Here is a 26546-nt window from a genome sequence, read left to right as displayed (position 1 = left end):
GAGTGTTACTCAGTGAACCATCTGTCAGTGGGGTTTTTTTGGAAGGGACCTAGGATGTAAATTGAATGCTAGCAGGTATTGGATTTCATTTGGAATTCATTTGGAATTGGCTGATGGGAGGGGGAGATAGGAAGATCTCTTTGATCTAGACTTCTTATTGGGTCTCTTGCAAGGAGCGCTCTAAGTCCAGTAAAATACAGGTCTCTTCCAGATCCAGAGCCATTTGATGCCCTTTTGAATAGTCTGGACTTGATTCTTTTTCTCTGGAGGTCTTCAAGGCAGGAGAAAGGTGTGCCAGATATTCTGTTTGTTCTTTTCATGTGGTTTTGGAATCTTTATTCTTGCCAGAAGTCTGTCCTGCTGCAGCAGTAATTGAACTTGTTGGACTCATCAGAGCTTGTGACTCGGCATTTGGCCAAACTCTTACTGTACGGACTCGAAATACCCTCATGGAGTTTGTAATTCATTTGGAGGAAGAGAAAATTCCTAACTTCATCTGCAGCTTCCGTCTCCCACACTTCTTTTATTTATGCTGTTCATTATGGCAGGTTATCGCCTTCCAAGAACACTCCTTTGGAGTAATGTACGTCAAGTTGTTGGAAGGTGGTAAGGGAAACAAGAGGTTGAACATTCTGACCCCATATTGAGAAGCACCACAATTCTGGATGCAATTCAACGGAGTACGGGCTCGGTTCAAAACTTGCCTCCTTTGGGGGATGGGTTTCATTGAAAACTACTGCATTACAGGAGACGGATTGGCCGAGATAATTTAAAGCAAGCCAAGTTGAGGCCTTGATAATTCTCACCATCATCCTTCAACCATTCTGCACCTCCTTCGTCAACATCCTTGCCCCACTGCCTGGTGAAAAAGCCAGGCCACCACCATTTTTCTGAAGGCCAACAGGGAGAGGGGCCTGTATCTGAGGAGGGGGCTGTTCTTTAAGATAGGCACCATAAGAGAGAAGACACACTTCCCAGCCTCTGCCAGGTGACCATTACACAAAGGGGAGCAGATCCAGCAGGATGGGCAGGAACCATGTGAAAAGTGATCTCACAATTCCCCTGGCCCTGTCCCTTTAGACCAGTGTTTCTCAACCGTGGCGACTTTTAAGTCCTGTGGACTTCAACTCCCAGAATCCCCCAGCCAGCACAACTGTACAGAGGATCATCTAAATTTTGAAGTGCACACGGGCCACACACAATCAGGTCTTTCTTTATAGCTTAAGAAAGGCCAGCAGTACCAGGACACCCTAACTTCTGGGAGAACGTTGCATATGGTCCACATTGAATGCATCGCTGTGATGTAACCAATGAAATGGAAGTGATAAAATGCATATTTTTGTATAACCTGTTCCAGGTTTTACCTCATGACCTCTCCTTACCCAACCTATCAATAAATCAATGTATGCCTCAATGCAGGGGTGCCTTGAGGGTCTCATTTAAAATACTCAAGGGAAAAAGTTTTCCTTTAGTGTAAAATGAAACGATACGACACACAAAAAGAAAGCAAGAGTTATGTTTAATATGACTCAACATCTGGATTGAAGTTAGGTAACAGTTTGACAGCGCAGCTTTGTTAAGAAAAGATACAATGAAAGCAGATGGCCGGTTCCACTTTGTGGCCAGTTTTTCCAGCAACTGCTCTCACCATCTAAGCATTTAATGTAGATTTGACACGGCCTTGGATCTCTCTGGAACTGTCTCAGAACAAGTCCTCCCTAGAGATTCATGGTTTTTTTTAAAAATGGTTCAGAGTTTACATAATCAAAAGAGGAGAACAATCTTTTAGACTTGCAAATGAAAAGCTGATAAAAGAAAAAAAGAAAAATGATTTGAAGACGTAATAATCTATCTTTTAGCACTTCAAAAGAGGTGGAGAGCTTAACATAATTTATAATCACAGAATGTCTTCCGCTATAGATAATGCAATTATTGCTGTATGAAAAAGTGAGGAATTTCAAGCATTTTCAATATTGAAAATGCTGCCCACGCAAAATAACTGAAACCCATCTGAAGCAAAAAAAGAAGTATCTTTCCTTGGTTCCCAATGTTTTAAATTCTTTGTCTTTATGCTTTTTAAAGGTGACAATCTGGCAACTGATTCTGCAAGAAGAAAACTACCTGAGCACCTGAAAAGTGCAATCATGTTTACTGCAGACCGACAAGGCAAAAATGGTTCATACACCTGTTTTCAGCAAGTGCCAAGATAGATCTGCAAAATATTTTTCTTGTGCCCTACCATCAACCCAGAAGATTTCAACAGGAAGCACTAAATATGTTAATATAATTGCTTCATCAACACTGACTTCAAAATGGCTTTAGGAAAAAAAACCACCCCTGCATCTGTTTATGATACTGAAGAACAAAATGCTAGTAAATTCACTGTTGCCATGAAGAATTATCATGGACTGATAAATGAACTCAGCATTCTATCCTGACACTTAATCAAGTAATTCAAATATAGTTTGCTCTGATGATCTGAATGATGGACTTTTGTTACATGCTTCTTGAACAATAAAACCAGTCTTGCAACATGTTTTTGAAACAGATACCGTAATCAGAAATTCTAGAGAATTTCTAGAGAAACATATGAAGCATAGATTCTTCTTTTGCATATAAAGCAGTGCAAATGCCACTGGGCAGGAGCAAAAACATTACGAATGGATACACAATGTTTTCCATTCCCCTGAAATAGCTGAACCAGAACCCAAGTACTCAGAAAAACCAACCTTAAAATCGAGTCTCAGATACCAGAGCAGCTGCCCTTAAAACTACTCAATTTCCTGAATTTCCAAATATTGCATTACAAAACGCCACAGTGCAAGGTTTAAACAGAAGCCTGCTCAGTCCCTTCAGTTCCGCTGAGCAGGCCTCCACCCTGATACCTGAACACCAGCCAGACACAGCTTGATGTGTCTGAAAGCTGATAAGACACACACACACACACTTCCCTCTTTCTTTCAAAGTGCATTTTTAAACAGGAATTTGTAAACAGAGAACTCAATTTGAATGTTGCGCATGAAAATCATCTTACTTTTGCAAGCAGCAATTGAGTGCACCGCAGTAACTGAGAAAATACTACCAGCCTGAAGAGACTGCGGGTGGCTTGGGGTGAAGAAAGACCTTTGCAGAGACATCTCCCTTCCTTAATCGGCGAGAGCAGGGAGGAGGTCCGCTATGCTACTGACGTAGTAATCGGGAACCAGGCTTCTGCGCTCAGGACAGCCGCTGTTGAGGTGGCCCTCAACCTCATCCAGGGTTGTGACCCCAGTGAGAGTGAGGAGGGTGGTCAGGCCGCAGGTGTTGCCCATGAGGATGTCTGTGTCCAGGCGGTCACCAACCATGATTGTGCGCGCGGGGTTAATCTTAAACTCGCTGGCCACACATTCAAACATGAAGCGGCTGGGCTTGCCCACAATGAAGGCTTCCCGCTCCGCAGCTGTCTCCACTGCCTTGACCAGGCAGCCCGTTCCTAAAGGAAGAAAGACAAAAATCAGCATGCAAAGGTGGGGGGGAGGGAGGGAGAAGGGGAAGATACAACGGCAAGGAACTGGTGCAAGCCTGAGTGGGCCATAGAACTTAATCTTTGCTAATGGGGGGGGGGGGGGGGGAAACACCCGGAATGCCTGAAGTTGGTGATCTCCTGCTCTTTGGGCCTGAAGTTGAAACTACATTTGTTTGCATCATCTTCGCTCAAGCTTTTGTTTTGCCGGATTTCATGGCTACCATGCAATCCCAGAAAATATGCCACTTCTTAATGGAGGCACCACAGAAGCGGAGTGCTTGCACCAGGACTTTTTCGGCTTCAGGTCCAAAGTCAACACATCCTTGGATCCAGGGAGTGATGGCAACACCAGAAGGAAATGCATACATAAGATGTGACCCAATTATCATTCCGAACATCAGCTGAGCAATGAAAAAGCCATGATGCAACGGACGAAGAGGCTTCGGGAACACAGAATTTAAGTTTCTGTGGACAGAAGCCCATTTCTGTTATGAGTATTACCCCAGGGGAAAGAAGGACATGCATAAACAAAATGGGAAATTTTGTTTTTGTACCTGAAATAAACCCATTGCATTTGGCAGGTCCAGAGTGAGCTGTCATCTAGGTCAGGGGTGTCCAAACTTGGCAACTTTAAGACTTTAATTCCCCAGCTGGCTGGGGAATTCTGGGAGTTGAAGTCCACAAGTCTTAAAGTTGCCAAGTTTGGACACCCCTGATCTAGGTGAACCAAGGTCATTTTATTTATTCTGGGTTTCTGCCAAAACAAGTGGTCTTATATAGGTGATGGCCTCTCTCACCTCTCCTGCTCTGAGTCCCCTATATGCCACCCAGCACCTTTCGTTCCCTACTTCTCCTTAGTTATTTGCAGTGTTTCAAGCACAGAGTACTTAATATTCTCATGTGCACACCACTCTCTCAATTTTCCTAGCCACGCACGGAATGTTTTATGCCAACACAAATGGTGGAACTGGGACAGGATAGCTTGTTAAATGTCCCATCTATTAGACCAAAAGTCCGCTCTAAATGGTATTTATTGTATTTTTCGGAGTACAAGACGCACCTTTTTTCTTCAAAAAAGAGGCTGAAAATCTGGGTGCGTCTTATACACTCAATACAGCATTTTTTGCCTCCTGAAGCCCCACCCCCCTCACCAAAATAGCCGTGCATAGCCTTATGGAGGCTTTCAGAGAGCTCCTGGGGGCTGCCCCCCCCCCAAGGCTATTCATGCCTTTTTTTGAAGAAGAAGAAAAATGGGCAGGTTTGCAGAGTGCAAAAACCTTTTCTCCCCTTTTGGAAAGCTCTTTAACTGATTGATAAGAATTACATTGGTCAAGTGCTGTGCCAGCAGAAACAAAGTCTTAGGTGCTGCAGATTGTCAGCGATTTCCTTCTCCAGCACATGGATAAATACACCTGGAAACATCTACCTACCTACCTACTCTCTCTCTACCTACCTACTGTATTTCTCTCTCTCTCCCCCCTCTATCTACCTACCAACTCTCTCTCCCTCCCTCCCTCCTGTATTTTTCTCTCTTTCTTTCCCTCTACCTACCTACCTACTTTAAAAAAAATTGCCTCTTCAAAACCATGGTGCGTCTTATACTCCGATGCATCTTATACTCTGAAAAATACAGTACTTATATTTGAATGTCATGGATATTGGATAGAAAAGCAGGATACAAACCAATTAAATAATAATAAATGATTATTACACTACATGTAGCTTTAATCCAGGATCTGAGAATGGGGCTTTACTCCTTGGGGAGGGGGGAGGGGGGAAGAAGCTGTATGCAGCTTCCACTAGCACAATTCCCAGAAAGAAACACTATTGCAAGTATAATTAGTACAAGGTTGTTTAGGGATTGTTACACCTTTCCCTCTCAGGATTAAACTGAAAGAGGCTTAGCATGTAAATCACCGGCTCAACCTAAGATTTTATGGGTAGGAAGGCAAGAGATGTGACCTTGCAGAGCCTCCGAGAGTTAGCTGAGCCAAAGAAGCTTCAGAGAGGTCCAAGTACAGGTAGTTCTCGACTTACAACAGTTCCTTAGTGACCATTCAAAGTTACAATGGGCACTGAAAAAAGTGACTTATGACCACCTCTCACACTTCTGACCACTGCAGCATCCCCATGGTCACCTGATCAGATTTCAGATGCTTGGCAACTGATTCACATGTATGACCGTTGCAGTGTCCCGGGGTCACCCTTTGCGACCTTCTGACAAGCAATGGGAAGCCAGATTCACTTAACAACCTCGGGAGTTATTAATTTACCAACTGCAATGATTGCACTTTTAACAACGGCGGCAAGGAAAGTAGTAAAACGGGGCAAAACCACCAGCGCCTCGCTTAGCACCATAAATGGTGGTCCTAAGTCGAGGACTACCGGCACGAATTGCTCAGAACTATTCCTTCCCTGGTTTCCGCAAAAAAACCCTTTCCTGGCTCCCAGCGGATTGCAAAGGTGGGCCGCCAGGTGCAGCCGAAGGCGGGTCCGTCTCCCGCGGCCGCACGTACCGGGCACGGCGCTGCCTCCCTCGAGCGGGAGCCGGTTGTCGCGGTTGGTGCCCACCAGCAGGCAGCCGCGCCCGTCGCCGTCGCCCCGCAGTAGATAGCGCAGCGCCAGGCAGAGCTTGCCGTAGGTGAAGTGCTCGTCGTAGCCCACCAGCACGGCGCGCACGGAGGGATCCAGAGGGGCGCGCGCGCCGAAGTGGGCGGAGCCGGGCTCGGGGGCGGGACCGACGCCCAGGTGGGCCACGCCCAGCGCCTCCAGTTCCGCGCTCAGCGCCGGCCCGCCCAGGACGTAGGCGGTGCCGCCCGGCGGAAGCACGTGGCTGAGGTGACGCGCGGCGCAGTAGGCGGAGCCGAAGACCTGGCCGGGCTGGGCGGGCGGGAAGCCCAGGCGCAGCAGCTTCTCGGTGTAGGCCTGGCGCGTCCGCGAGGAGTTGTTGGTCACGTAGCAGAGCCGCTTCCCGCCGCCCGATTCCAGCCGGTGCAGCGTCTCGGCCGCGCCGGGCAGCGCCGTCTCGCCCCGCCACAGCACGCCGTCGCAGTCGAAGAGCAGCGCCTCCGTCTGGGAAAGCAGCTGCCGGGCCAGCGCCGCGTCCAGCCGCCGGCACTCCTTGGCCGCCATCGTGGGATGAGGGGACGGGCGACGCGCCTCAGCGCCTCAGGAGCTCCCGCCGCGCTGATTGGCTGGGAGGATGTGGCGCCCCGCCTCCCGGGCGCCCCGCCCCCTCCTCGTCCGTGTGCCAGGACTTTGGCGAAGCCTCCGGAAACTGGTCCCGGCGACGCTGATTGGCTTCCCGGAGAGAAGCGCGCGTCGGTTGGTCGAGCGGAGAAGGAGCTGCCCCGCCCTCGCCAGCCGTTGGCTGTAACGCCTCGCAGGCCTCGCCCCCGCAGGTGAGCCGGCCGGAGCCGCCCTCGTCTTCCCGTTGGCTGAATGCCTGCCTTCCGAGGCTGCGACGAGGCTCGAGCGGGCCCACCTCCCCGCGGCGCCGGCCCGTTGTTATGACGACACGGCCGTAAAGGCGCCATCTTGGTGGTTGCGGCGCCTTGCGACATGGAAGCCGCGATGGCAACGGGCGCTGGGCCGGCGGGGCTTACGGCAGCTGGGCCACGGGGACGCGAGGGCGCTGCTGAGGCGGCGGGCGGCCTCCCTCAGTCTCCCGCCGCCGCCGCCGCCGCCTTCCTCAGCCTCCCGACGCCTTTCGAGGAAGAAGGTACTGCCGTCCGGAGGAAGGCGAGGGAGGGGCCGCCCCGTTTCAGGGCCTTCCGGGAGAAGCGGCGCCTCGTTTTCGCCGCGGGGACGGGACTGCCCCCGGAGGGCAGAAAGGCGCCGCCGAGGCGACTCCCGTTGACGTCACGAGGCCGGGCGGGGCCGGAACGAAGCCCAGCTCACTCCGTCTCTTTACGGAACCTTCCGGGCGGCGAATGTCAGTCTGCCGAGCTGGGAGAGTTGCTGGGCGCTCTCTGCGGTGACCTACCTCGCAGGGGTGTTTTGTGGACGGAAGGAGGGAGGGGCAAGCATGGGCCCCTCCCTGGGAATAGGGGGCGGCGGCTCTTCTCTGGGGTGGGGTAGCCGCGAGAGGAAAGGTTTCCAGGGAAGGTAGGGACCCCCGGGTGCAGGTGCCAGGAAGGTACTAGTAACAAGAGTTGGAAGGGACCTTGGAGGTCATCTAGTCCAGCCTCCTGCTCTGGCAGGAGAGCTATCCTGTTTCCCTGAAAATAAGATCTCCCCGGATAATAAGCCCAATCGAGCTTTGGAGCTCATGTGCTAAAATAACACAGCAGTAGCCATGAGGCGACCAGACTCACTGCCTCCTGTACCTCCCCGAAAATAAGGGCAAGTGCTTATTTCGGGGATCAAAACACGGGATACTGTTTCTGATAGGTCCAGTTGGAGTAGGGGCAGGGTGCCCTTGGGGCTGTATAGTGGTGGCTGGCAAGGGAGCCCTTCTCAGGCATCCCTTTGTGGAGACTGAATCCCAGCCTGGCAGTAGCTGTGCCTGTGCCAGGTTTTCTGATGGTTTAGGCAGGATCTTGAGCACCGTTCTTGCCCTGGTCTTAAAAAGATGCTCTCTTAGGGGTACTAACTCCATGTTTTCCTTTGGAATGACTGGCAATTGTTTAAACTGCTTCTACTGTTTTATTATCCCAAGCCTGCAAATACTAATGTTGGAGGGAATACAGTTGCTGTGGTTGGTTATTTGGGAATCTCCTTTTTACGCCGTCTTAAAAGTGTGACGGGGTCCTTGCTTTCTTGCCTTCTAGATGAAGATGACAGGCACAAATGTGGTCGCTGCCAATCCGAGTTCACTTCTTTGGAAGAATTTGTGCAGCACAAGTTGCAGAAGCTTTGCCAGAGACCTCAGGATGCAACTGCAGCAGCCGCCCCGGCAAGTTTCTCAAGGCAGCAGCATCTTAGCTCTGCTTGCCAGACATTTGATCTCGTTAAGGACTAGGGGAGGAGTGGTGGCGGCAAGCTGGATAAATTGGAGCTTTTTGTAGGTTCAGTTGGGTCATGGTTGCAAAATGCATCACCTCATCCGTACAAGGAATATTAGCAAAAGGCATTAAGGGAGATGCTGTTTTACAACTTCCAACTTTGTAAATTCTATTAAAAAAATATTTTGGAACATCCCTACCACAAGAGGTATTCTCATATTAAAGCTCCATTTGTTCCATCAGGTGATTTCGTCAGTTGAAGCACCTATAACTGTAGCTCATATAGTTGTTGAAGCAGCTCCAATAACAGAAGAAATCGACAATGTACCTGAAATTGTAGGTAGGTCCACCAGCTTAAAGTTATTTTAGGCAATCAGTAAGCCTAGTGCAAGAGTTTAAGGGGGAGGAGTATAACGGAGTAAGTGCTTTTCATGCAGAAGATCCCAGCTTTAGTTCCTGGCATCTCTAAGTATTAGGAAGGAATCCTCTTGAAATGGTGCTGCTGTCAGTCAGTGCTGTCGGTAATGGATTAAAAGATAAATGGTATGGTGCCATGTGCAGCAATTTGTGTGACTCGGTACTTTTCCATTATTTTGAATAAATGTAGCCATCAAAGGTCAGGGCCTCTGAAGGTTAAATAAAAGCATGCTCTTCGCATAAAGTGCAGTGAAAAGGAAAATGTCATGCTATGAATTATTAAGATAAATACTATCTTAAAGTTCTATAAATCTATGTTGATCTGTTATTGGGAACTGGAGAAAACCCAGGAGAGAGAAAGCAAAATTATTATTTTTCCCTTGAAGAAAAATAAAGATTTAAAGTTTCTTAATTTAGGAAAGGTGTGACAGAACATTCTTAGACCAGTTTATAATTAAAGTGGAATGAATGGGCAGGAATCATCCAGGTCCTTTCCTCCTGCTAAAATTTGAGCATTGAAATGCAAGTGCAAGGTTTTTGTCTAGAAATCTAGAATAGACAAAATGCTTTTGAGACCACAGAATAATGTCTGATTGCTGGATGAGATGAAATGTATTGGTAGATTTACAGAAAGTTATTTGTTGACTCATAATGTGTTTAGATGTGCGCCAGAATAAATTCATACGAACATTGCATGGAAATGCTTTCTTTACCGGCAGAGCCCTTCCTGTTCTGCCAAGGCCTACAGAGCAACTTGCTTCAGTCTGAATCTAACGGCAGAAACCACTCCACCATGTGGGTGTGTCCCCAATACGGCCACCCAACAAGTACCAATAGAAGATTATGGTACATGATCTTCTCTAAAGAATCTAACTGGGTTTGGGCCTCTTTGCAGGTAGTGGGCAAATCAAGGAGGTGGTTGTAGGTGAAGGTCATGTCTTTGAAAGCCCCAACGGCAACAGCGATGAAGACGGTGGAATTACTCAGAATAATCCAGGAGGCCCAGAGGAAGGTGCTTCTCTGGAACTTATCAAAGTTAAACTGCTGGTTAATAAGGAAGGTCGCTACGTCTGTGAACTGTGCCACAAGACATTTAAGACGGTATGTTAGCAATGCTCATGGTAGTGTCGGATAGATAAGACGATGCTATTGAGACACAACAGTTCTGGCCTCCGAGTAAGGGAAGGCAGCAAGCGTTATAGTTTGAAGTGTCACGTGCTTAAAACTAGCCCCATGCCTGGCAGCACCACAAACCTTTGTATCCTTTGGTTCTAGGCCAGCATTCTCAAGGCTCACATGATCACTCACAGCAGCAGGAAGGACTATGAGTGTAAGTTATGCGGGACATCATTCAGGACCAAGGGCTCGCTGATCCGACACCATCGCCGTCACACAGGTGAAGAGCAGACTTGGTCGGCTGTATGTAGTGACTCCGTTATTAAGCAACTTTCAAAAGTAGGATGAAGAAGAGCAGGGGGGGGGGAGAGATTGGGGGTTAAATGGTCTTTGGGGATTTGCATAAAAGGATTCCAGGATTAATTCCTGAGGCTTAAGCATTACCTTGTTCTCCACGCTTCCTGCTGTTAGAAAGCTATATATAGGTCTCACAGCCAATCTCTCCTTTTCTGAAAGGTTGGCAGCAGAAACTTCACGTCAAGACAGTGGAGCCACGCTCTTCTACAAAGTAACTTTCCTTTGGTTTCTCTAGATGAGCGTCCTTACAAGTGCAAGAAATGTGGGAAAAGCTTCCGGGAATCGGGAGCCTTGACTCGACATTTGAAATCCTTGACGCCATGCACTGAGAAAATCCGTTTCAATATGAATAAAGAAATAGTTGTTAGCAAAGAGGATGTAGCCTCAGGTCAGTGAAAAAGCTCAGGGCCTCCCCTGCTCGTATCCATATGGCTTGCAAGGTGTGTCTGCCTTGCCTTTGGGGGAACGGAATAGAATTGATACAATTTGGCATGAGGGGAGGATGAGTACAGAAGATTTATGCAATAATAATTTACACGAATCTTTTATGCCATAATTCAGAGGATTGTCACTAAATGAGGAAACATTAATTCACAAAAGGAAAACTGCCTGATTAGTATAATGCCTGATAGAAAAAGTGTGTTATGGTATTCAGAATGAAGGGAGGAGCTGGGGAATTACAACTTGGACATCTACTAGGGCAGGGGTGTCCAAACTTGGCAACTTTAAGACTTGTGGACTTCAACTCCCAGAATTCCCCAGCCAGCAGAGCTGTTTAAGAGCCTAGCAGCTGGAAGAAGAAGAAAACTTTTCTTTTAAAAAAAGATTTCTTTTATCCCATCTTTATATTTTTTGTAAATAACTCCAGGCAGTGAAAATGCTTAGTATGTCTTCCTCCTCCTATTTTTCCCCATAACCACCCTGTGAGATGGGTTGGGCTGAGTGTGAGTGATTGGCCTAAGGCAGGGGTGTCCAAACTTGGCAACTTTAAGACTTGTGGACTTCAACTCCCAGAATTCCCCAGCCAGCAGAGCTGGCTGGGGAATTCTGGGAGTTGAAGTCCACAAGTCTTAAAGTTGCCAAGTTTGGACACCCCTGTACTAGGGTGTCAAACTGTGGGGTGCTTAAATCTGGCCCACGAGGCCACCCTGAAAACAGCAAAGGACCAACCCCTGCCCAGGCCGACTGGGCACTGATCTACAACCTTTTTCGCTGGCAGGGTGGTGCAGGAGGGTGTTGCAGTGGAAAACAGCCTGGGAGGGGTGCATGCGGCCCTCGCAAGCTCCGTTTTCGTTGGCAGTGTGCTAACAAACTTGCCCTCCATTGCCTAGGACAGTGGACAGCCTGCGCCTCCGTCCAGGGGTCCTCCGCGTGGCCTGAGACGGATGTCGAGGCTCCTCTGGAGGAGAAGGGTTTAGTGCTCTTCCTGGTTTCACCTTCCTCCACTGGAGACAGTGGATCCCCCCAGCCCCACCTGGGCCCCCAGAGGTACCCCCGACACAAGTGACATCGAGCTGGCCATGCCCACCTCGGCCACGTCCCCCGAGGTGAAACACAACCCTGATGCGGCCCTCAAATGGAATGGAGTCTGACACCCCTGATCTACTCAAATGAAGTGAACCCTGGCTATTGGGGGGAAGAGACAACACAGGGTAGCTCACAGCTGAAATAGATCCATTTGGATTGAGCATGTATTCGGAAAGCCCCATAAATCTTCTGGGTCTTGCCTACCCAGAGCCATCGGTCTCTATGCCAGAGATGGACTCGAGGGCTCTGTTTTCTGCCAGTTTCCACAATGGGATGCTGAAAGAACTGGCCGTCCTAATCATGCCATTTATGGAAGCAGGCTTTAGGTTCAGGAAGCACGTTGCCAGGGCTTTCAGGTGAAGAGATCCTTCTGGATTAGCGAGGCAATAAATAGCACCAAAAAAAAAAAAAAAAAAAAAGCTGAAGGATTTTGATTGGTGCTGGTGGCAGAACAGAAATAAGCCCTGGATCATGCAGAGCATATTCAGCAGGGATGGATCTTTATGCATCTAGCCGCTATAGTGAACCGTGTACTGGGCTATTTTTCTTAATGTGCTGTGTGAACCCAGAAAGTTTGATTTCTGCAGTGTTGTGCAAGTATAGAACATCTACTAATTCAGTATCCAGTTATTCAAATTGATGCACAGACAGGTTAGTCATACAACAAGGAATCGTGAAGAGACATGGCCCAAAATTAACCCTCGTCAGCCCAACACACTCTACCATAAACCAAGTTTTCCATGCTCAGTCAGTGTAAGGCCCAGTCTTTCTCCCTTATTCAAGAAAGTAAAGACTCTGGAAACTTAGCATTTTAAAAGGAATCTTTTATTGAAAAGGGGTGATAGTAAGGCAGTTGCAAAACAGGCTCTGAGGTCCTTCAGGCCATACAAGTAAGAATAAGGACATTACAGACCCCTCCCAACTATCTGGCGCAGGTGTGAAGATGTTATTGTACCGGCTGCTCAGAAAGAGATAAGAGAGCTTTCTCAGGGCCACCTTCCGGCTCTGCTGTCCACGTGCCTGCCCCCCCACTCAGTCCCCCTACACTCCCTGAGAGGCGAGATATAAGCGGGCAGTGCTGGTGTCCGGCAATGGTTATAAATCAAGTGATAGATTATACAAGAATGCAATGCAAGACAGAAGATACATAGAAAGAAAATAGCACGTATATGTAGCCAGTTATAATTCCTCCCCCCTTCCTCTGAAGAATGGCAGATGCTGGATCTGACAGCCAGGCTTTTGTGCAGGGTCCCGGCCCCTGGGGGGGAATCTCTTTGGTTTACCTTGACATAGTTCAGGTAGAGTCCTGCACTGTGGTCAGGATTCTGCCGTGGACTTGTGATGAGGCCTTAGGCAAGCATTAACCTCTGGTCCACCAGAGAACAGCACTGGTGTCCCATAAAGTCCAAGGGAAAGCATCCTCTGAAGCAGTGTTTCTCAATCTTGGCAACTTGAAGATGTCCGGACTTCAACTCCCAGAATTCCCCAGCCAGCGAATGCTGGCTGGGGAATTCTGGGAGTTGAAGTCCGGGCATCTTCAAGTTGCCAAGATTGAGAAACACTGCTCTGAAGGCTCAGGGGTGGCCTTGTCTGCCTCTGGCAGGGCAGTAGCCCAAGTTATCCAGAGTCCCTTGAGTCCAGCCGCTCTTAAGTGTGTGCTGCTTTTCTTGAAGGGGCCAGCAACTCCAGCAGTGAAGCCATCCCCTCACTGGCAGCTCCCTCTGTGGAGACCTCCCCTGTAATCCACCTGGTGACGGATGCCAAAGGGAACGTCCTCCATGAAGTCCATGTCCAGATGCAGGAGCTCCCCGTCTCGGAAACCAAGGCATTAGGACAAGAGGTTAGTGCAATCTCTGTTTGATGATCTTGTAACCCCAGGAGAAGGGATGGATCCTGCCCTGGCCAGTAACCCAGAAAGGCCATAACAATGACTCACTGCTCAAGGTTCCTCTTGGGAAGAATCTGCAGTGCATTTCAAACATAAGCCAGCCAAACAAAACTCTCAGCGCTCCAGACGTAAGTTAGGAAGGAGGAGGACGACATTTCGAAAGGTTCCTGAAGTCAAAACTATGAGAAGTGTTGATTGGAAAGAACGGCTTTGGGCAACTTGTGGGATTCTAGGCTAAAGGAAAAAGCTTTTTCTTCCTGGTTAGCTGCCAGCTGTCACCTCACACTTGTGCCAATGACTGCCATGAATTCTAGGGGGACTGAATGGAAAGGGGGAGGGTTGGAGGGAAACAAAACATTCACCGCATCTCCCTGAGATGCTGCTCCAAAGTCAACCGGCTGGGAACAGAACGCAGCTGCATGCCAAACCACACTTGGAATCATCGTTCTAAAAAGATTGAATTTGATTGGACATTGGGGGGGGGGGCAGCACCAGGAGGCACCTAAGGGAGGGAAAGTTAGACTTTTTTGGCGTACGAATTTCAGTTCTGGCTTTGTATTATTGCATTTCGCTTGACCTCTAGTAAACGATACCTTTCTCGGCAAATGGAGTTAAGGATGGTTCTTCCTTAGAGGTTCAAGCTAACCTCTTGTTGCTGCACCCTTATTTTCTTCAGTCGTCCAATCTTGAGGAGCTGTCCCCTGAGCAGGAGGATAATGAGAACTTGCTACGGGAAGCCATGAGGAATTCTGGAATTGTGATCGAGCGAGTTTCCATAGAGGAGAGTGCCAAATCCGATGAAAACGGCATTGCTGCAGCTGCTGAAGATTTAAAGAACAAAGAGGTGGAAACATCTGACAAATTGTGTGAGGAGCAGTATGTGGAAATTGAGCACATAGAAGCTGTAAGTTCATCCTTATTACTTTTAAGTGCAGGCTGCTTGGCTCGCTGCCAAACGCGTCTTTCATCGTCTGTGTTGTGTGGTGGTACAGCTGCGTATAAGAACAGGACTCTTTAATAAGTTTGCTTTAACTGTCTCTTGCAATCTTCGCACAATGTTGATTCAAGACTTCTCTCGATCAAATGCGCAAATAATTTATGCTGGGCTCCCTTTTGTTTCATAGCCAGATCCTGAAGCGACCCATGAATGTAAGCGACACGCATGCCCTTATTGCAGTGAAACCTTCAGGGAGCAGAGTAGTCTCGACCTCCATATCAGTGGACATCTAGGTAAAATGCCATCCTTCTAGGCCTCCTCCTCCTCCTCCCTCCTCTGAGGTCCTGCAGGCGAAGTCCTTCCTTGAGTTCCCTAAAGACAGCACCCCTTTTTTCTGTAAAAGCTGAAGTTGATGTTAAGACACTTTTAGGCCAGGGGTGTCAAACTCGATTTCAGCCCCGGATCCAGACCGTGGGCGTTGAGTTTGACACCCCTGCTTTAGGCAGTATAGGCAATCGTCCGCTCACCCCCCTCCCCCCCCCGGTCGTTTAGTGACTGTTCAGAGTTGTATTGGCACTGAAAAATCTGACTTGTGGCCGGTTTTCACACTTGCGACCATTGCAGTACCCCCATGGTCATGGGGTCACGATTTGGATTGCTTGGCAACTGACTCGTGTTTATGACGGTTGCAGTCCCCGAGTCATGTGACAAGCAAAGTCAAAGCCAGATTCACCTGACAATCATGTGATAACTTAACAACTGCAGTGATTCCCTTAACAACGGGGGGTAAAACTCGCTTAACGCCTGTCTCAGAGTCTGAAATTTGGGGCTTGTTTCTGGTTGTAAGTTGAGGACTACCTGTATTGCGGTTCCAGTAGTGATGTTTACATCGTTTCACAGTTTTGTATCGTTTCATAGTTTTCATAGACTGTGCTTTGATGTTACCATCTAGTGCAGGGGTCTCCAACCTTGGCAAGTTTAAGACTTGTGGACTTCAACCCCCAGAGTTCCTCAGCCAGCTTGCTGGCTGGGGAACTCTGGAGGTTGAAGTCCACAAGTCTTAAACTTGCCAAGGTTGGAGACCCCTGATCTAGCATACCTGCCTATGCAGGGCAGCGTTCCTGATGGATGGTCCTGAGATTCTCTTTAAATGCCTCCAGAGAAGGGAATCTGCTCATCCGGTAAACTTCCATGGTGTCCAACTGAGATCTACCTTCTTGTAATTGAAACAGATCCTTTCTTATCCTGTCTTCTGAAACAGCTGAACAATTCAGCTCTTGTTTCTTCCTATCAGCTCTTCATTTGAAGACAGTTATGAGCCCCTGCAGTTTGTTTGCTCCAGGGTAACTATACGCAGTGCTTCCGGTCACCTCCCCCCCCCCCCGAATTATTTTTTCTCTTCAGCTTCTTTACCATCTTTGCTTGCTGTCTTCTAGATGCGCTCCAGTTTGTTAATTTCCTTCCTAAAATGTGGAACTCAAAACTGGGTGTACAGATAGTTCTTGACTTACAACCAGGTGCTCGGTAAACAAAGTTGCAATGTTCCCCAAACTCCATCAGCTGGTCGGGGCCAGAGGTGCTCTGCGGTCATGTGACCGCATTTTGGGTGGTTAGCAGCTCATCGGCATTTACACAATTATATGACCACCATTTATGATGTTTTTTTGCTGGAAACTGGCATTTTACTCCTTGCAAATGGATTTGCTTAACCAACACTGCAAAAGTCAAAATTGGGTGTGGTCACATGGAGACTTGTTTAATGACTGGCAATGACTTATGACTGTAATTATACACTCGGTGATGGATATAAGTCAAGGACTTCCTGTGCTGAATTTATTCTAAATGGGGGTCTAACCAGTGCAGAATAAAGAGGAATAATAAGTTCTTTTGATCCTGATGCTGTCTTTCCGTTGATTCAGCCAATCATATTTTTTTTGTTTGTGGCTATATCACTTCATAAGTTCGCGTTTAGCTTATGATTCACCAAGATCCCAGAGCTTTCCTCTCTTTGCTGCCCTTGAAGCTTCCTATCAAGTTTCGGGACTTTGCGTTTGTTCCTGTTGAAATCCCTATTTCTGGCTTTTGCCCTTTGTGTACTAAATTGTCCAGATGAGTTTTAAGATCCCTGCTTTAGTATCCGGATATCTGTCATCCAGATGCAGTTTTGCTAGCTTCTATTGGTGCAAAAAATTTTAAATCTAGTTGCTGCACAGCCAGGTACCGTGTTTATGTTTAAGCTAAATATGTAGTTCTCTGCTTCGGCTAAGCAGTGATTCATACCTGGGCAGTAATATTTGTGAAGTATCCCCTCAAGATTAATCCAGACCTTAAAATTAGATGTGGAGGAATTCCTTCTTGCCCTGCATCCTTCCACGGGACTATTGCTGCCACCTGCCTTAGAAGACCCAAGTGTTTCTTTCTTCGTCTTTAGCATTTAACCTACGTGGCCCTTAATTGGCTGTTCCACATGTTTAGAGCAATCAGCCGCCATCAGATAACTGTTCCTTTGTCTTGTCCCAAAAGTATCTGGACTTCCTTTGTTTTTCCTTGACAATGTTTCGTCTCCCATTCAAGAAGCTTCTTCAGTTCTGACTGAATGGTGGAGAATGGAAGGATTTATATTCCTTGCAGCCTTCTGGTCATTAGCATTCTTTCTGATGGCCTCAACGACTCTCAGAAACACTCCTAATAACCAGATGACTGCAAGGAATATAAATCCTTCCATTCTCCACCATTCAGTCAGAACTAAAGAAGCTTCTTGGATGAAAAGTGAAGCATCTTCAAGCAGGTCCAGTTGCCTTTTGCAAAAGCACCTTTGGGGACAACCAGGACCTGGATGACTGAGAATCTCCATAGACACTCCTGTTTCTTGGTTTGTGAGGTAGTGCAGTCATGCGTGCTTGGCCAGGCCTTTGTGGGCATGCCCATAGAAACTCTTCTTTAAAGTTGATAACAGTCCTGCAATTTTGTAACTATTTTATTTGTGTACTATCTCCTTTCATTTCTTCCCCCCAGACTACAAATCTTTTACATGTGATGAGTGTGGCAAAGAATTCACCAAAGGTTACTTGCTGAAAAAGCATCAGGAGGTGCATGTGAACGAACGGCGGTTCCGTTGTGGGGAGTGTGGCAAGCTGTACAAGACCATTGCACATGTGAAGGGGCACAGGCGAGTGCATTCTGACGAGCGGCCGTATCCTTGCCCCAAATGCGGGAAGAGGTACAAGACCAAGGTAGGAGCTTAGTACCTTTGGAGATTCCTGCTTTCTAAGACTTTGTGGGCTTGGGCCTTAACTGTTGATGAACCTGTCAACCTTAGATATTTGTCTGTCTTAGTATTAATATCATAGCCCTGATCAGCTGATTTCTATCAGAAAGCAGAAGGGGGAAATCTCATGAAAATTGTGACTTTTTGACTGTACTCCTGTAGTCTGACCCACCCCTCTCCCCACTCAATAAGAAAATTACGGCCATTTCATGATGCTTTGGGTTTTTTTTAGATATACCTATCTTTTCGGTCTGTATCCGTCCGTCCATCCATCCATCCATCCATCCATCCATCCATCCATCCATCCATCCATCCATCCATCCATCCATCAGAACCCAAATGGTGCTCGGCAATACCTATTCCAGCAAGATTATTTGCACTTGCTCCTGAAAGACAGGAAGTTTCTGTCCTAAAACTGAATTGCATTTTTATTTTGTAGGGGTTTGGGAGGGAGCATATCAATTTTGAAAACCATCAAAAAAATCAATTTTGGAAAACCATCAGTTCTGGAATTTCAGGCTGATTCCCCTGGTCCTCTTTCCCACAGAATGCACAGCAGGTTCATTTCCGAACGCACCTGGACGAAAAGCCGTTTGTCTGCCAGTTCTGCAACCAAGGCTTTCGGGAAAAGGGTTCTTTGGTGCGCCACATCCGTCACCACACGGGAGAGAAGCCATTCAAATGTTACAAGTGCGGCCGTGGGTTTGCAGAGCACGGCACCCTCAATCGGCACCTGAGGACCAAAGGTGAGACGAAGGATAGTTTGTCCCCAAGACAGGTGTGTGCTCCTATCTCTCTCTTGGCTTCCAGCAGAGTAGTTGGGTTCATTGCACTTCCCCCTCAGTCCCCCTGATCTCTTTCAAGTGCTACAGAGCTGCTGCTATGAAGCATTTGAAGCTTCATTAGTCCCAGGGGAAGGTAAGCAAAGAGGCTTTTAAGGTGTGGAAAGATCTAGAGCCGTAACACTATGTTAATGCGCAATGAAATATTTAGGATGAGAAAAAAGTGAGTTATACAATACAATAGTAGAGTTGGAAGGGACCTTGGAGGTCTTCTAGTCCAACCCCCTGCCTAGGCAGGAAACCCCATAACATTTCAGACAGATGGCTATCCAACATCATCTTAAAGACTTCCAGTGTTGGGGCATTCACAACTTCTGGAGGCAACTTCTGTTCCGCTGATTAATTGTTCTCACTGTCAGGAAGTTTCTCCTCAGTTCTAAGTTGCTTCTCTCCTTGATTAGTTTCCACCCATTGCTTCTTGTTCTACCTCAGGTGCCTTGGAGAATAGTTTGACTCCCTCTTTTTTGTGGCAACCCCTGAGATATTGGAACACTGCTATCTTGTCTCCCCTACTCCTCCTTTTCATTAGACTAGACATACCCAGTTCCTGCAACCGTTCATCGTATGTTTTTGCCTCCAGTCCCCTAATCATTTTTGTTGCTCTTCTCTGCACTCTTTCTAGAGTCTCCACATCTTTTTTACATCGTGGCGACCAGAACTGAATGCAGTATTCCAAGTGTGGCCTTACCAAGGCCTTATAAAGTAGTATTAACACTTCACGTGATCTTGATTCTATCCCTCTATTTATGCAGCCTAGAACTGTGTTGGCTTTTTTGGCAGCTGCTGCACACGGCTGGCTCATATTTAAATGGTTGTCCACTGGGACTCCAAGATCCCTTTCACAGTTACTACTACTGAGCAAGGTATTATCTATACTGTACCTGTGCATTCTGTTTTTGTTGACTAAATGTAGAACCTTACTCTCTTCACCATTGAATTTCATTTTATTAGATAGTGCCCAATGTTCAAGTTTGTCAAGATCCTTCTGTATCTTAAACCTATCTTCTGGAGTGTTGACTATTCCTGGCAGCTTGGTGTCATCTGCATTTGATGAGTTCCCCATTTATTCCCTCATCCAAATCATTGATGAAACTGTTGAAGAGTACTGGGCCTAAAACAGAGCCTTGGGGACCTCCACTGCATACTTCCCTCCATGTAGATGCAGTTCCATTGAGGACTACACGTTGAGTGCGGTTGGTCAGCCAGTTACGAATCCATCTGGTGGTGATGCTGTCTAACCCACATTCTTCTACTTTATCTAGTAGTAGGTTATGGTCTACCTTATCAAAAGCCTTACTGAAGTCCAAGTAAACTATATCGACGGCATTCCTCTGGTCCACTAATTTTGTCACATTATTAAAGAATGCAATAAGATTAGTCTGGCATGATCTGTTTTTCACAAATCCATTACTTTGTTTGCTTCTAGGTGTTCGCAAATTCATTGCTTGATTACTTTTTCCAGAATCTTTCCTGGTGTTGAGGTCAGGCTGATAGGTCTATAGTTTCCTGGATCTATTTTTTTCCCTTTTTTGAAGATGGGAACCACATCAGCTCTTTTCCAGTCCTCTGGTAGTTCCCCAGTGTTCCAGGATCTCTGAAAGATATAATTCAGTGGTTCTGAGATCTCATCTGCTAGTTCCTTCAGAACCCTGGGGTGTAATCCATCCGGTCCTGGTGATTTAGGGTAGACTCATCTAGGGTAGACAGGTGTGCACTTACCATTTTCTTCCCTATTTCAATTTGTGTTCCTAATCTGATTTTTGTGGTGCTGCTTTTGATAGGTTGGACTGTTTTATCCCTTTGTGTAAAGACAGATGCAAAACATGAGTTAAATAGTTCTGCTTTCTCCCTGTTTCTTGTCACCTTCTTGCCACTTTCTCCTAGCAATGGACCAATTGTTTCCTTAACTTTTTTCTTGTTTTTAACATGTTGGAAGAAGCTTTTTTTTGTTAATTTTTACTTTTGTGGCAAGCCGTTCTTCATTGTGAGCCTTAGCTTTCCTCACTTCATCTTTACAGGCTTGGGCTATTTGCTGATATTCTGCCTTAGTTATGTCCCCCTCCTTCCACTTTTTATACTTACCTTTTTTGTCTTTCAGTTTGTCAGATAGTTCTTTATGCAGCCATGCTCGTTTCTTTTGAGAGCTGTTTTTTTTTTTTTCTTCATTGGTATTTTGCTAGACTGGGCTTTTGTAATCTCATTTTTCAAAATTTCCCAAGCTTCTTGAGTTGTTTTCCCCTTGAGGATTCTCATCCATGGAATTTTTCCCAAGCTCTCTCTAAGTTTATTGAAATTAGCTTTCTTAAAGTCCAAGACTCTAGTTTGACTTTGTTCTACTACTTGTGTTTGGATAATGTTGAATTCCAATATTGCATGGTCACTTACCCCCAGGGTTCCTATGGCTTCAACACCTTCTATCATTTCCTCTCTGTTAGTGAGAATTAAGTCCAATATGGCTGATCCCCTTGTTCCCTTCTCTACTTTTTGGAAAACAAAGTTGTCTGCTAGGTTTGTTAGGAACCTGTTGGATCTTCCACTTGGTGCAGAGTTTGTTTCCCAGTTGATGTCAGGGTAGTTAAAATCTCCCATTACTATTGTGGTGTGCTTCCTACATACCTTAGTTAGCTGACTAGCAAAAAGTTCATCTTCTTCCTCTGCTTGGTTGGGTGGCCTGTAGTATAGACCTATGGCAATGTCATTTCCCCCACAACCTTTAATATTGACCCAAATGCATTCAAGACAGTTCTCATCATTGTTGTGCTCTATTTCTGTAGAGACGTAGTTATTTCTTATATATAGTGCAACTCCATCTCCTCTTTTATTTGGTCTATTTCTTTTAAATAATTTAAATCCTTCTAGCTGTATGTTCCATTTGTCGGTTTCATCCCACCAAGTTTCTGTAATGGCAATAATATCGTATCTGCCCTCTTTTGCTTGAATTTCTAATTCGCCCTGTTTATTCCTCATACTCTGTGCATTGGTGTATATTTGAGTCCATTTTGATTGACCCTGTGTTTACTGTCTACATAACCTGTGTTATGCCTGACTGCCTCTATTTTCTTGCCACTTGTGTGATTCATGCACATGGTATGGCAATCACTATTAAATGCTTGGTTTTGCTTGACAGCAGGAGTGATAATCTTACCCACACACACATCTATGTTACATGCATTTATAACCCTATGAATTTTAGTTTGCTGGGGACAGAAATGTTCTGTATCTATTAATTCTCTGTCCCCGCTCTTCGGTTTAAATCTTTATCAAGAAAATCTGTGAATTTAATGCCAAGTAACTCAGTCCCTTTCTTGGATGGGTGCAACCCATCTCTTTTGCATATAGTTTGCATATTATAAATGTCATATGCCTTGATACAGATAGTCCTCGACTTACAAGCATCCATTTAATGGCCGTTTGAAGTTGCACAAGCACTAAAAAAAGTGATCTATGTCAGGTTAATGACTGCTGCAGCATCCCCATGGTCACATGATCAGAATATGGGTACTTAACAATTGGCCTGTGTTTGTGCAGGAATCACCATTTCTAATCTTCCCAGCTGGCTTCAAACAACAGGAGAAGTCAGGCTCAGAAGCCAGGCTCACTTAAAAACCGCATGATTCACTTCACTGCAGTGGTTGCTTAACAACTGTGGCAGAAAAGGTCGTAAAACAGGACACAACTCACTTAAATGTCTTGTTTATTTGTGGAAATTTTGGACGTCTTTGTGATTGTAAGTCGAGGACTATATCAAATGACTTAAGGGTCCTGATAAAATAATAATAGTAATAAACTTGATTACGGTGACAGACCAGCAATAGACAAAATTATCACTGTTTACAATAGTGTTAAAAGATATTACTACTACTAATAATAATAAGTAATAACGTCGATAATGATAACATACATGGTATCAAACAGTATGGCTCTTACCCTTGGTTACATGATAGGAGAGAGGGTAAGTATGTGTGTAAATATAGATTCTCTAAAAATTGTTAGAGATATCTAGAAGAAATTGGTACAGTAAACATCTTTAATCCTGCATTCGGATTTTCCTTGTGATCGTTGCAGCTGCACAGAATTTTGCTACTGCAAGCGTAGTAACCGGGTTTCAGTCCCGAAGGAGATAGTCTACATAAAAATTGTCTGCCCTCCCTGGTAATCTCTCTAATAAGGGGAGAATGTGCATTGACCTAAAAACTCTGTATAACTCACAGTGCAATAAAACGTGTGTGATATCTTCGACTTCTCCTTTACCACGTGACTTAAGGGTCCAGTTATTTAGGTAAGCAGCTCTTCTGCATCTTGACATTCAACTTCTTAATGGGAAAAATTCTTCCTGCTGTTCTTTTAATTGCTGCTGAGCTGTCGTGTTTTCCCTCACCTTCCCCAGGTGGCTGCCTGCTTGCCTTGAAAGAAGCTGAAGAAGCAGTGGGGTCAGAGGATGGCCAGTCGGCTGACCGTTTGGCTGCAACGGTCATTTCGGAAGACCCCCCAACAGTCCTGGTGGAGTTTTCCTCAGTGGTGGCCGATACGCAGGAATACATAATCGAGGTAAGCACAACCCCCCAGGGAAGGCAGAGCCCTTTGAAAGCAATTACTGTATTTTTCGGACTATAAGATGCACCTGACTATAAGATGCAGCTAGATTTACAGGAGGATAACAAGGGGGAGGGAGTTTTTGGCCTCCGCACATTTTGTTTTTGCCCTCCCCATCCCCAGAAGCACTCTGCAGTGCTTCACATGTCTAGGTTTTGCCAAAAACGAGTCTGTTTTTGGTCTGCAGAGTGTTTCTGGGGACCAACGAGGGCGAAAATGCAACTCATGGAGGGCTCAGGAGCCCCAAAACGGGCCTGTTTTTGACAAAAATGGGACATGTGGAGCACCACAGTGCTTCTGGGGGCTGGGGAGGGCAAAAACACGACACGCAGAGGGTTTGGGAGGCCAAAAACAGGCCTGTATTTGGCCTATAAGATGCACTTTTGGGGGGGGGGGGAGTGCATCTAATACTCTGAAAAATACGGCAGTATCCCAGCACTGGAGACTAATGTGGGCCAAGAACTATGGAGACGTTTCTGAATAAGAGCAGGAGCTGTGGCTGCCGAGGAGCCCTGGGGTTTGCTTTGAATGGCTAAATTGTTGCTGTGCATTCTTTCTTAAAGACAGCTGGTGAAGACCTGGAAACCAGCGAAGCTGCTGAGATCATTGAAGGAACCAGGCACGAGGTGGGTTGCTCTAAGGGGGCTTTCTAATAATCGCAGCGAATCCTTTCCCCAAGTGCTAAATCCCCAAGTAATGGGATCTGCGTAGGGAAGCACAGCATGTCATGGATTTGGCCCTGCCAAGACCAGTGAGGTAATCTCTAGCTTAGACTCTTCATCCACCATCTCGCGGTGGGTCTAGAATCCCTGCCGCCAGCCACTTTCCTTCAGGGAAATTGCTTTCCGCCCAGGTTTATTTCAAGATCCAGATGAAGCTCGATGACCTATAAATTTTAATGATGATAACTGGAGAGAAAGAGGCACATTAGAAGGCTGATCCCAGGATGTTTCATCTTTTTCATTACGAATTCAAGTCTTAATAAATGTAATAATCTGGGATGAAGAATTAGAAGGGAATTGTGGAGGAAAGGAAAAGGTGAATGGTTGTTCCTGAAGTGGCTAATATCATCACCCATCCCCTCCCTGCATCTCACACAATGCAGACACACAACAAAGTTTCAAAGTTGAAATTTCTGATCCCCAAATTGGATATCCTTCATTTGGCCTGGATCTCATTCACTGCATTTCTGATTCTGTGGGAGCATCTGGAAGAATGAATAACATTAGAGACTAGGAAATTATTTTTGCTCAAGAGACCTCTGGTTTCTTCTTTAGTGTGAGACAAGTCTCTAATTCAGAATTGCCCTGACAGAAATAACGAATCCTTTGTTGATTAGCTACATTTCAGTTGAATGTGGTGCTGGACTGAGGTGTGGGGCCACTTTCCATTTTTGGGATTGAACGAGAGGGGCTTTTGATTGAGCGGTATTGATACCCTGGGAACCAGAAATGCACTGCAAGGAGTTCAGCCTTAGAGCCGTAGCTTGTGTGTGGACCAGTTTTCCTCCAGTGAGGATGTTAAACTGCACTAAGTAGCAAGATGCAGCCCTGCTCCGAAGCCCTGGATCCTGATGCATGGGATAAGCAAAGACAAACGTACCTTGCAGATAACTAACAATCTGAATTGGTCTCTCCACACGTCATCCTTCGTGAAGCATGCAAACCAGTGTCTGCATTTCCTGTGTTGGATGAGGAGAGTGCATCTTCCTCCTCCTATCCTGGCCACTTTTTACAGAGGCACGATTGAGAGCGTTTTAACAAACTGCATCACTGTTTGGTTTGATGGCAGCAGTGCCTCAGATAGAAAGTCCCTACAGAGAATGGTGAGGACAGCGGAGAAGATTACAGGAAGCTTGCTTCCCTTTATTCAGGATACTGCTTATAAGCACTGTGGAGGCTTAGAGCTCAAAGCAGTTAGGGACCTCACACACCCACTTTAGGGTCTTTTTCTGTTGCTCCCCTCTGGGAGGTTTCGAAGTATTTCTAGTAGGACTTCCAGATTCTGTAACAGCTTTGTTCCCTATGTGCCATACATCTGGTAAACTCACAAGATTTGTTTTTCTCACCACGTACATGTATACATCTGAACTACACTGTTTCTCTGTGTCATATAATATATGCATAATTTTCTATTTATTATTTATTCATTTATTCTGTCATGTTCGTGTAGTGTATATTGGAGGTGGTGACCCTTTGAGAGCAGTATGCAATGGAATTTCATCTTAATGCATGCCAATTAATGTACATTCAAAGTGACAATGAAGTTATTCTCTTATTCCCCCCAGGTGGACAGTCATATAATGAAGGTGGTTCAGCAGATAGTAAACCAAGCCAATTCTGGCCATCAGATAATTGTCCAGAATGTCACGGTGGCAGACGATTCAACCATGACAGCAGAGGGCGTGGACCCCGACACGATTGCCATAGCAACTCCAGAGAGCCTGACGGAGCAGGTTGCCATGACCCTGGCTTCAGCAATTGGGGAAGGGGCTGTGCTGACCACAGAGGGTGGCGGGGAGGTGGAGGAAGCCACCGTGACCATGGTGGCCTCCGAAGACATTGAAATAATGGAACACACGGGGGAGTTTGTGATCACAGCCCACGAGGAGGAGGAGGACCTAGAGGTCCAGACTGTGATTGTCTAGGGCGCCAGGGGGCTGCAAGAGTGGCATCCTGGCTGCACCCGGGTCCCAGATAATGTCAGGTTGCCCTCAGAGCCGGTTTGTGTGCTGCTTGTCGCAACGTGTTCACTGAGCCCTTGGCCACCTGCTCTGGTCAGGGAGAGTGCCTGAACCTTTGAACGTTGGCAGCCTGTTGAAGCCAGGCAATTGTCGAGTAAAGCACTTTATAAAGGAAAGAAAAATACTGTGTGCAGGGATCCTTAATGATGTGGCAGTGAGAGGTTCCAGATGTGGGAGGAAACTCGGCTTGCTTTTCATAGGAGTGTGGGTTTTATCGTTTTAGGAAACCCAGTGGCTTTTATTTGCATTGCCAGAATACTCAGAAAAGCCACACTGTACATTTTTTGCAACCATGTAGGTTTTAATTATCTATTGATTTAACTTGTAAATATTTTTTTAAACAAACAATTTTTTACATTGCTGTATTCTGATGTAATTAAAGGAGAGTGCTGATGGCTTCAAATCTG

At 46.3% G+C, this 26546-nt stretch overlaps 2 protein-coding genes across 2 annotated transcripts; one reads left to right on the top strand and one right to left on the bottom strand.

Moving 5' to 3' along the window:
• Positions 1-1504: 1504 nt before the first annotated feature.
• Positions 1505-6754, bottom strand: PGP (phosphoglycolate phosphatase). The gene is made up of 2 exons (XM_081965375.1): positions 6022-6754; positions 1505-3472 (listed from the first exon to the last, which is right to left on the bottom strand). The coding sequence occupies exons 1-2, from the start codon at positions 6635-6637 to the stop codon at positions 3147-3149; spliced, it is 942 nt and encodes a 313-aa protein (XP_081821501.1). The 5' UTR covers positions 6638-6754; the 3' UTR covers positions 1505-3146.
• A 256-nt stretch (positions 6755-7010) lies between these two features.
• On the top strand, positions 7011-26246 carry E4F1 (E4F transcription factor 1). The gene is made up of 14 exons (XM_081965360.1): positions 7011-7226; positions 8278-8402; positions 8695-8795; positions 9768-9969; positions 10144-10264; positions 10577-10729; positions 13542-13708; positions 14433-14660; positions 14881-14986; positions 17709-17926; positions 18509-18707; positions 23191-23351; positions 23960-24022; positions 25684-26246. The coding sequence occupies exons 1-14, from the start codon at positions 7067-7069 to the stop codon at positions 26041-26043; spliced, it is 2364 nt and encodes a 787-aa protein (XP_081821486.1). The 5' UTR covers positions 7011-7066; the 3' UTR covers positions 26044-26246.
• Positions 26247-26546: the final 300 nt, after the last annotated feature.

The sequence above is a fragment of the Natrix helvetica genome (assembly GCF_964273705.1).
Source record: "Natrix helvetica genome assembly, chromosome: 13".
Classification (NCBI taxonomy): Eukaryota; Metazoa; Chordata; class Lepidosauria; order Squamata; family Natricidae; genus Natrix; species Natrix helvetica.
The sequence above is the reverse complement of the archived record's forward strand: the minus strand, read 5'-3'. Positions and strand labels throughout refer to the sequence as shown.

Bases quoted from the DNA above. Each gene is read 5' to 3' on its own strand.
- PGP (XM_081965375.1), bottom strand. From the start codon at position 6,637: ATGGCGGCCAAGGAGTGCCGGCGGCTGGACGCGGCGCTGGCCCGGCAG. The intron at 3,473-6,021 runs GTACGTGCGGCC...TTCTTCCTTTAG, and splicing joins GGGAGGCAGCGCCGTGCCCG to GAACGGGCTGCCTGGTCAAG.
- E4F1 (XM_081965360.1), top strand. From the start codon at position 7,067: ATGGAAGCCGCGATGGCAACGGGCGCTGGGCCGGCGGGGCTTACGGCA. The intron at 10,730-13,541 runs GTCAGTGAAAAA...CTTTTCTTGAAG, and splicing joins CAAAGAGGATGTAGCCTCAG to GGGCCAGCAACTCCAGCAGT. The intron at 14,987-17,708 runs GTAAAATGCCAT...TCTTCCCCCCAG, and splicing joins CCATATCAGTGGACATCTAG to ACTACAAATCTTTTACATGT.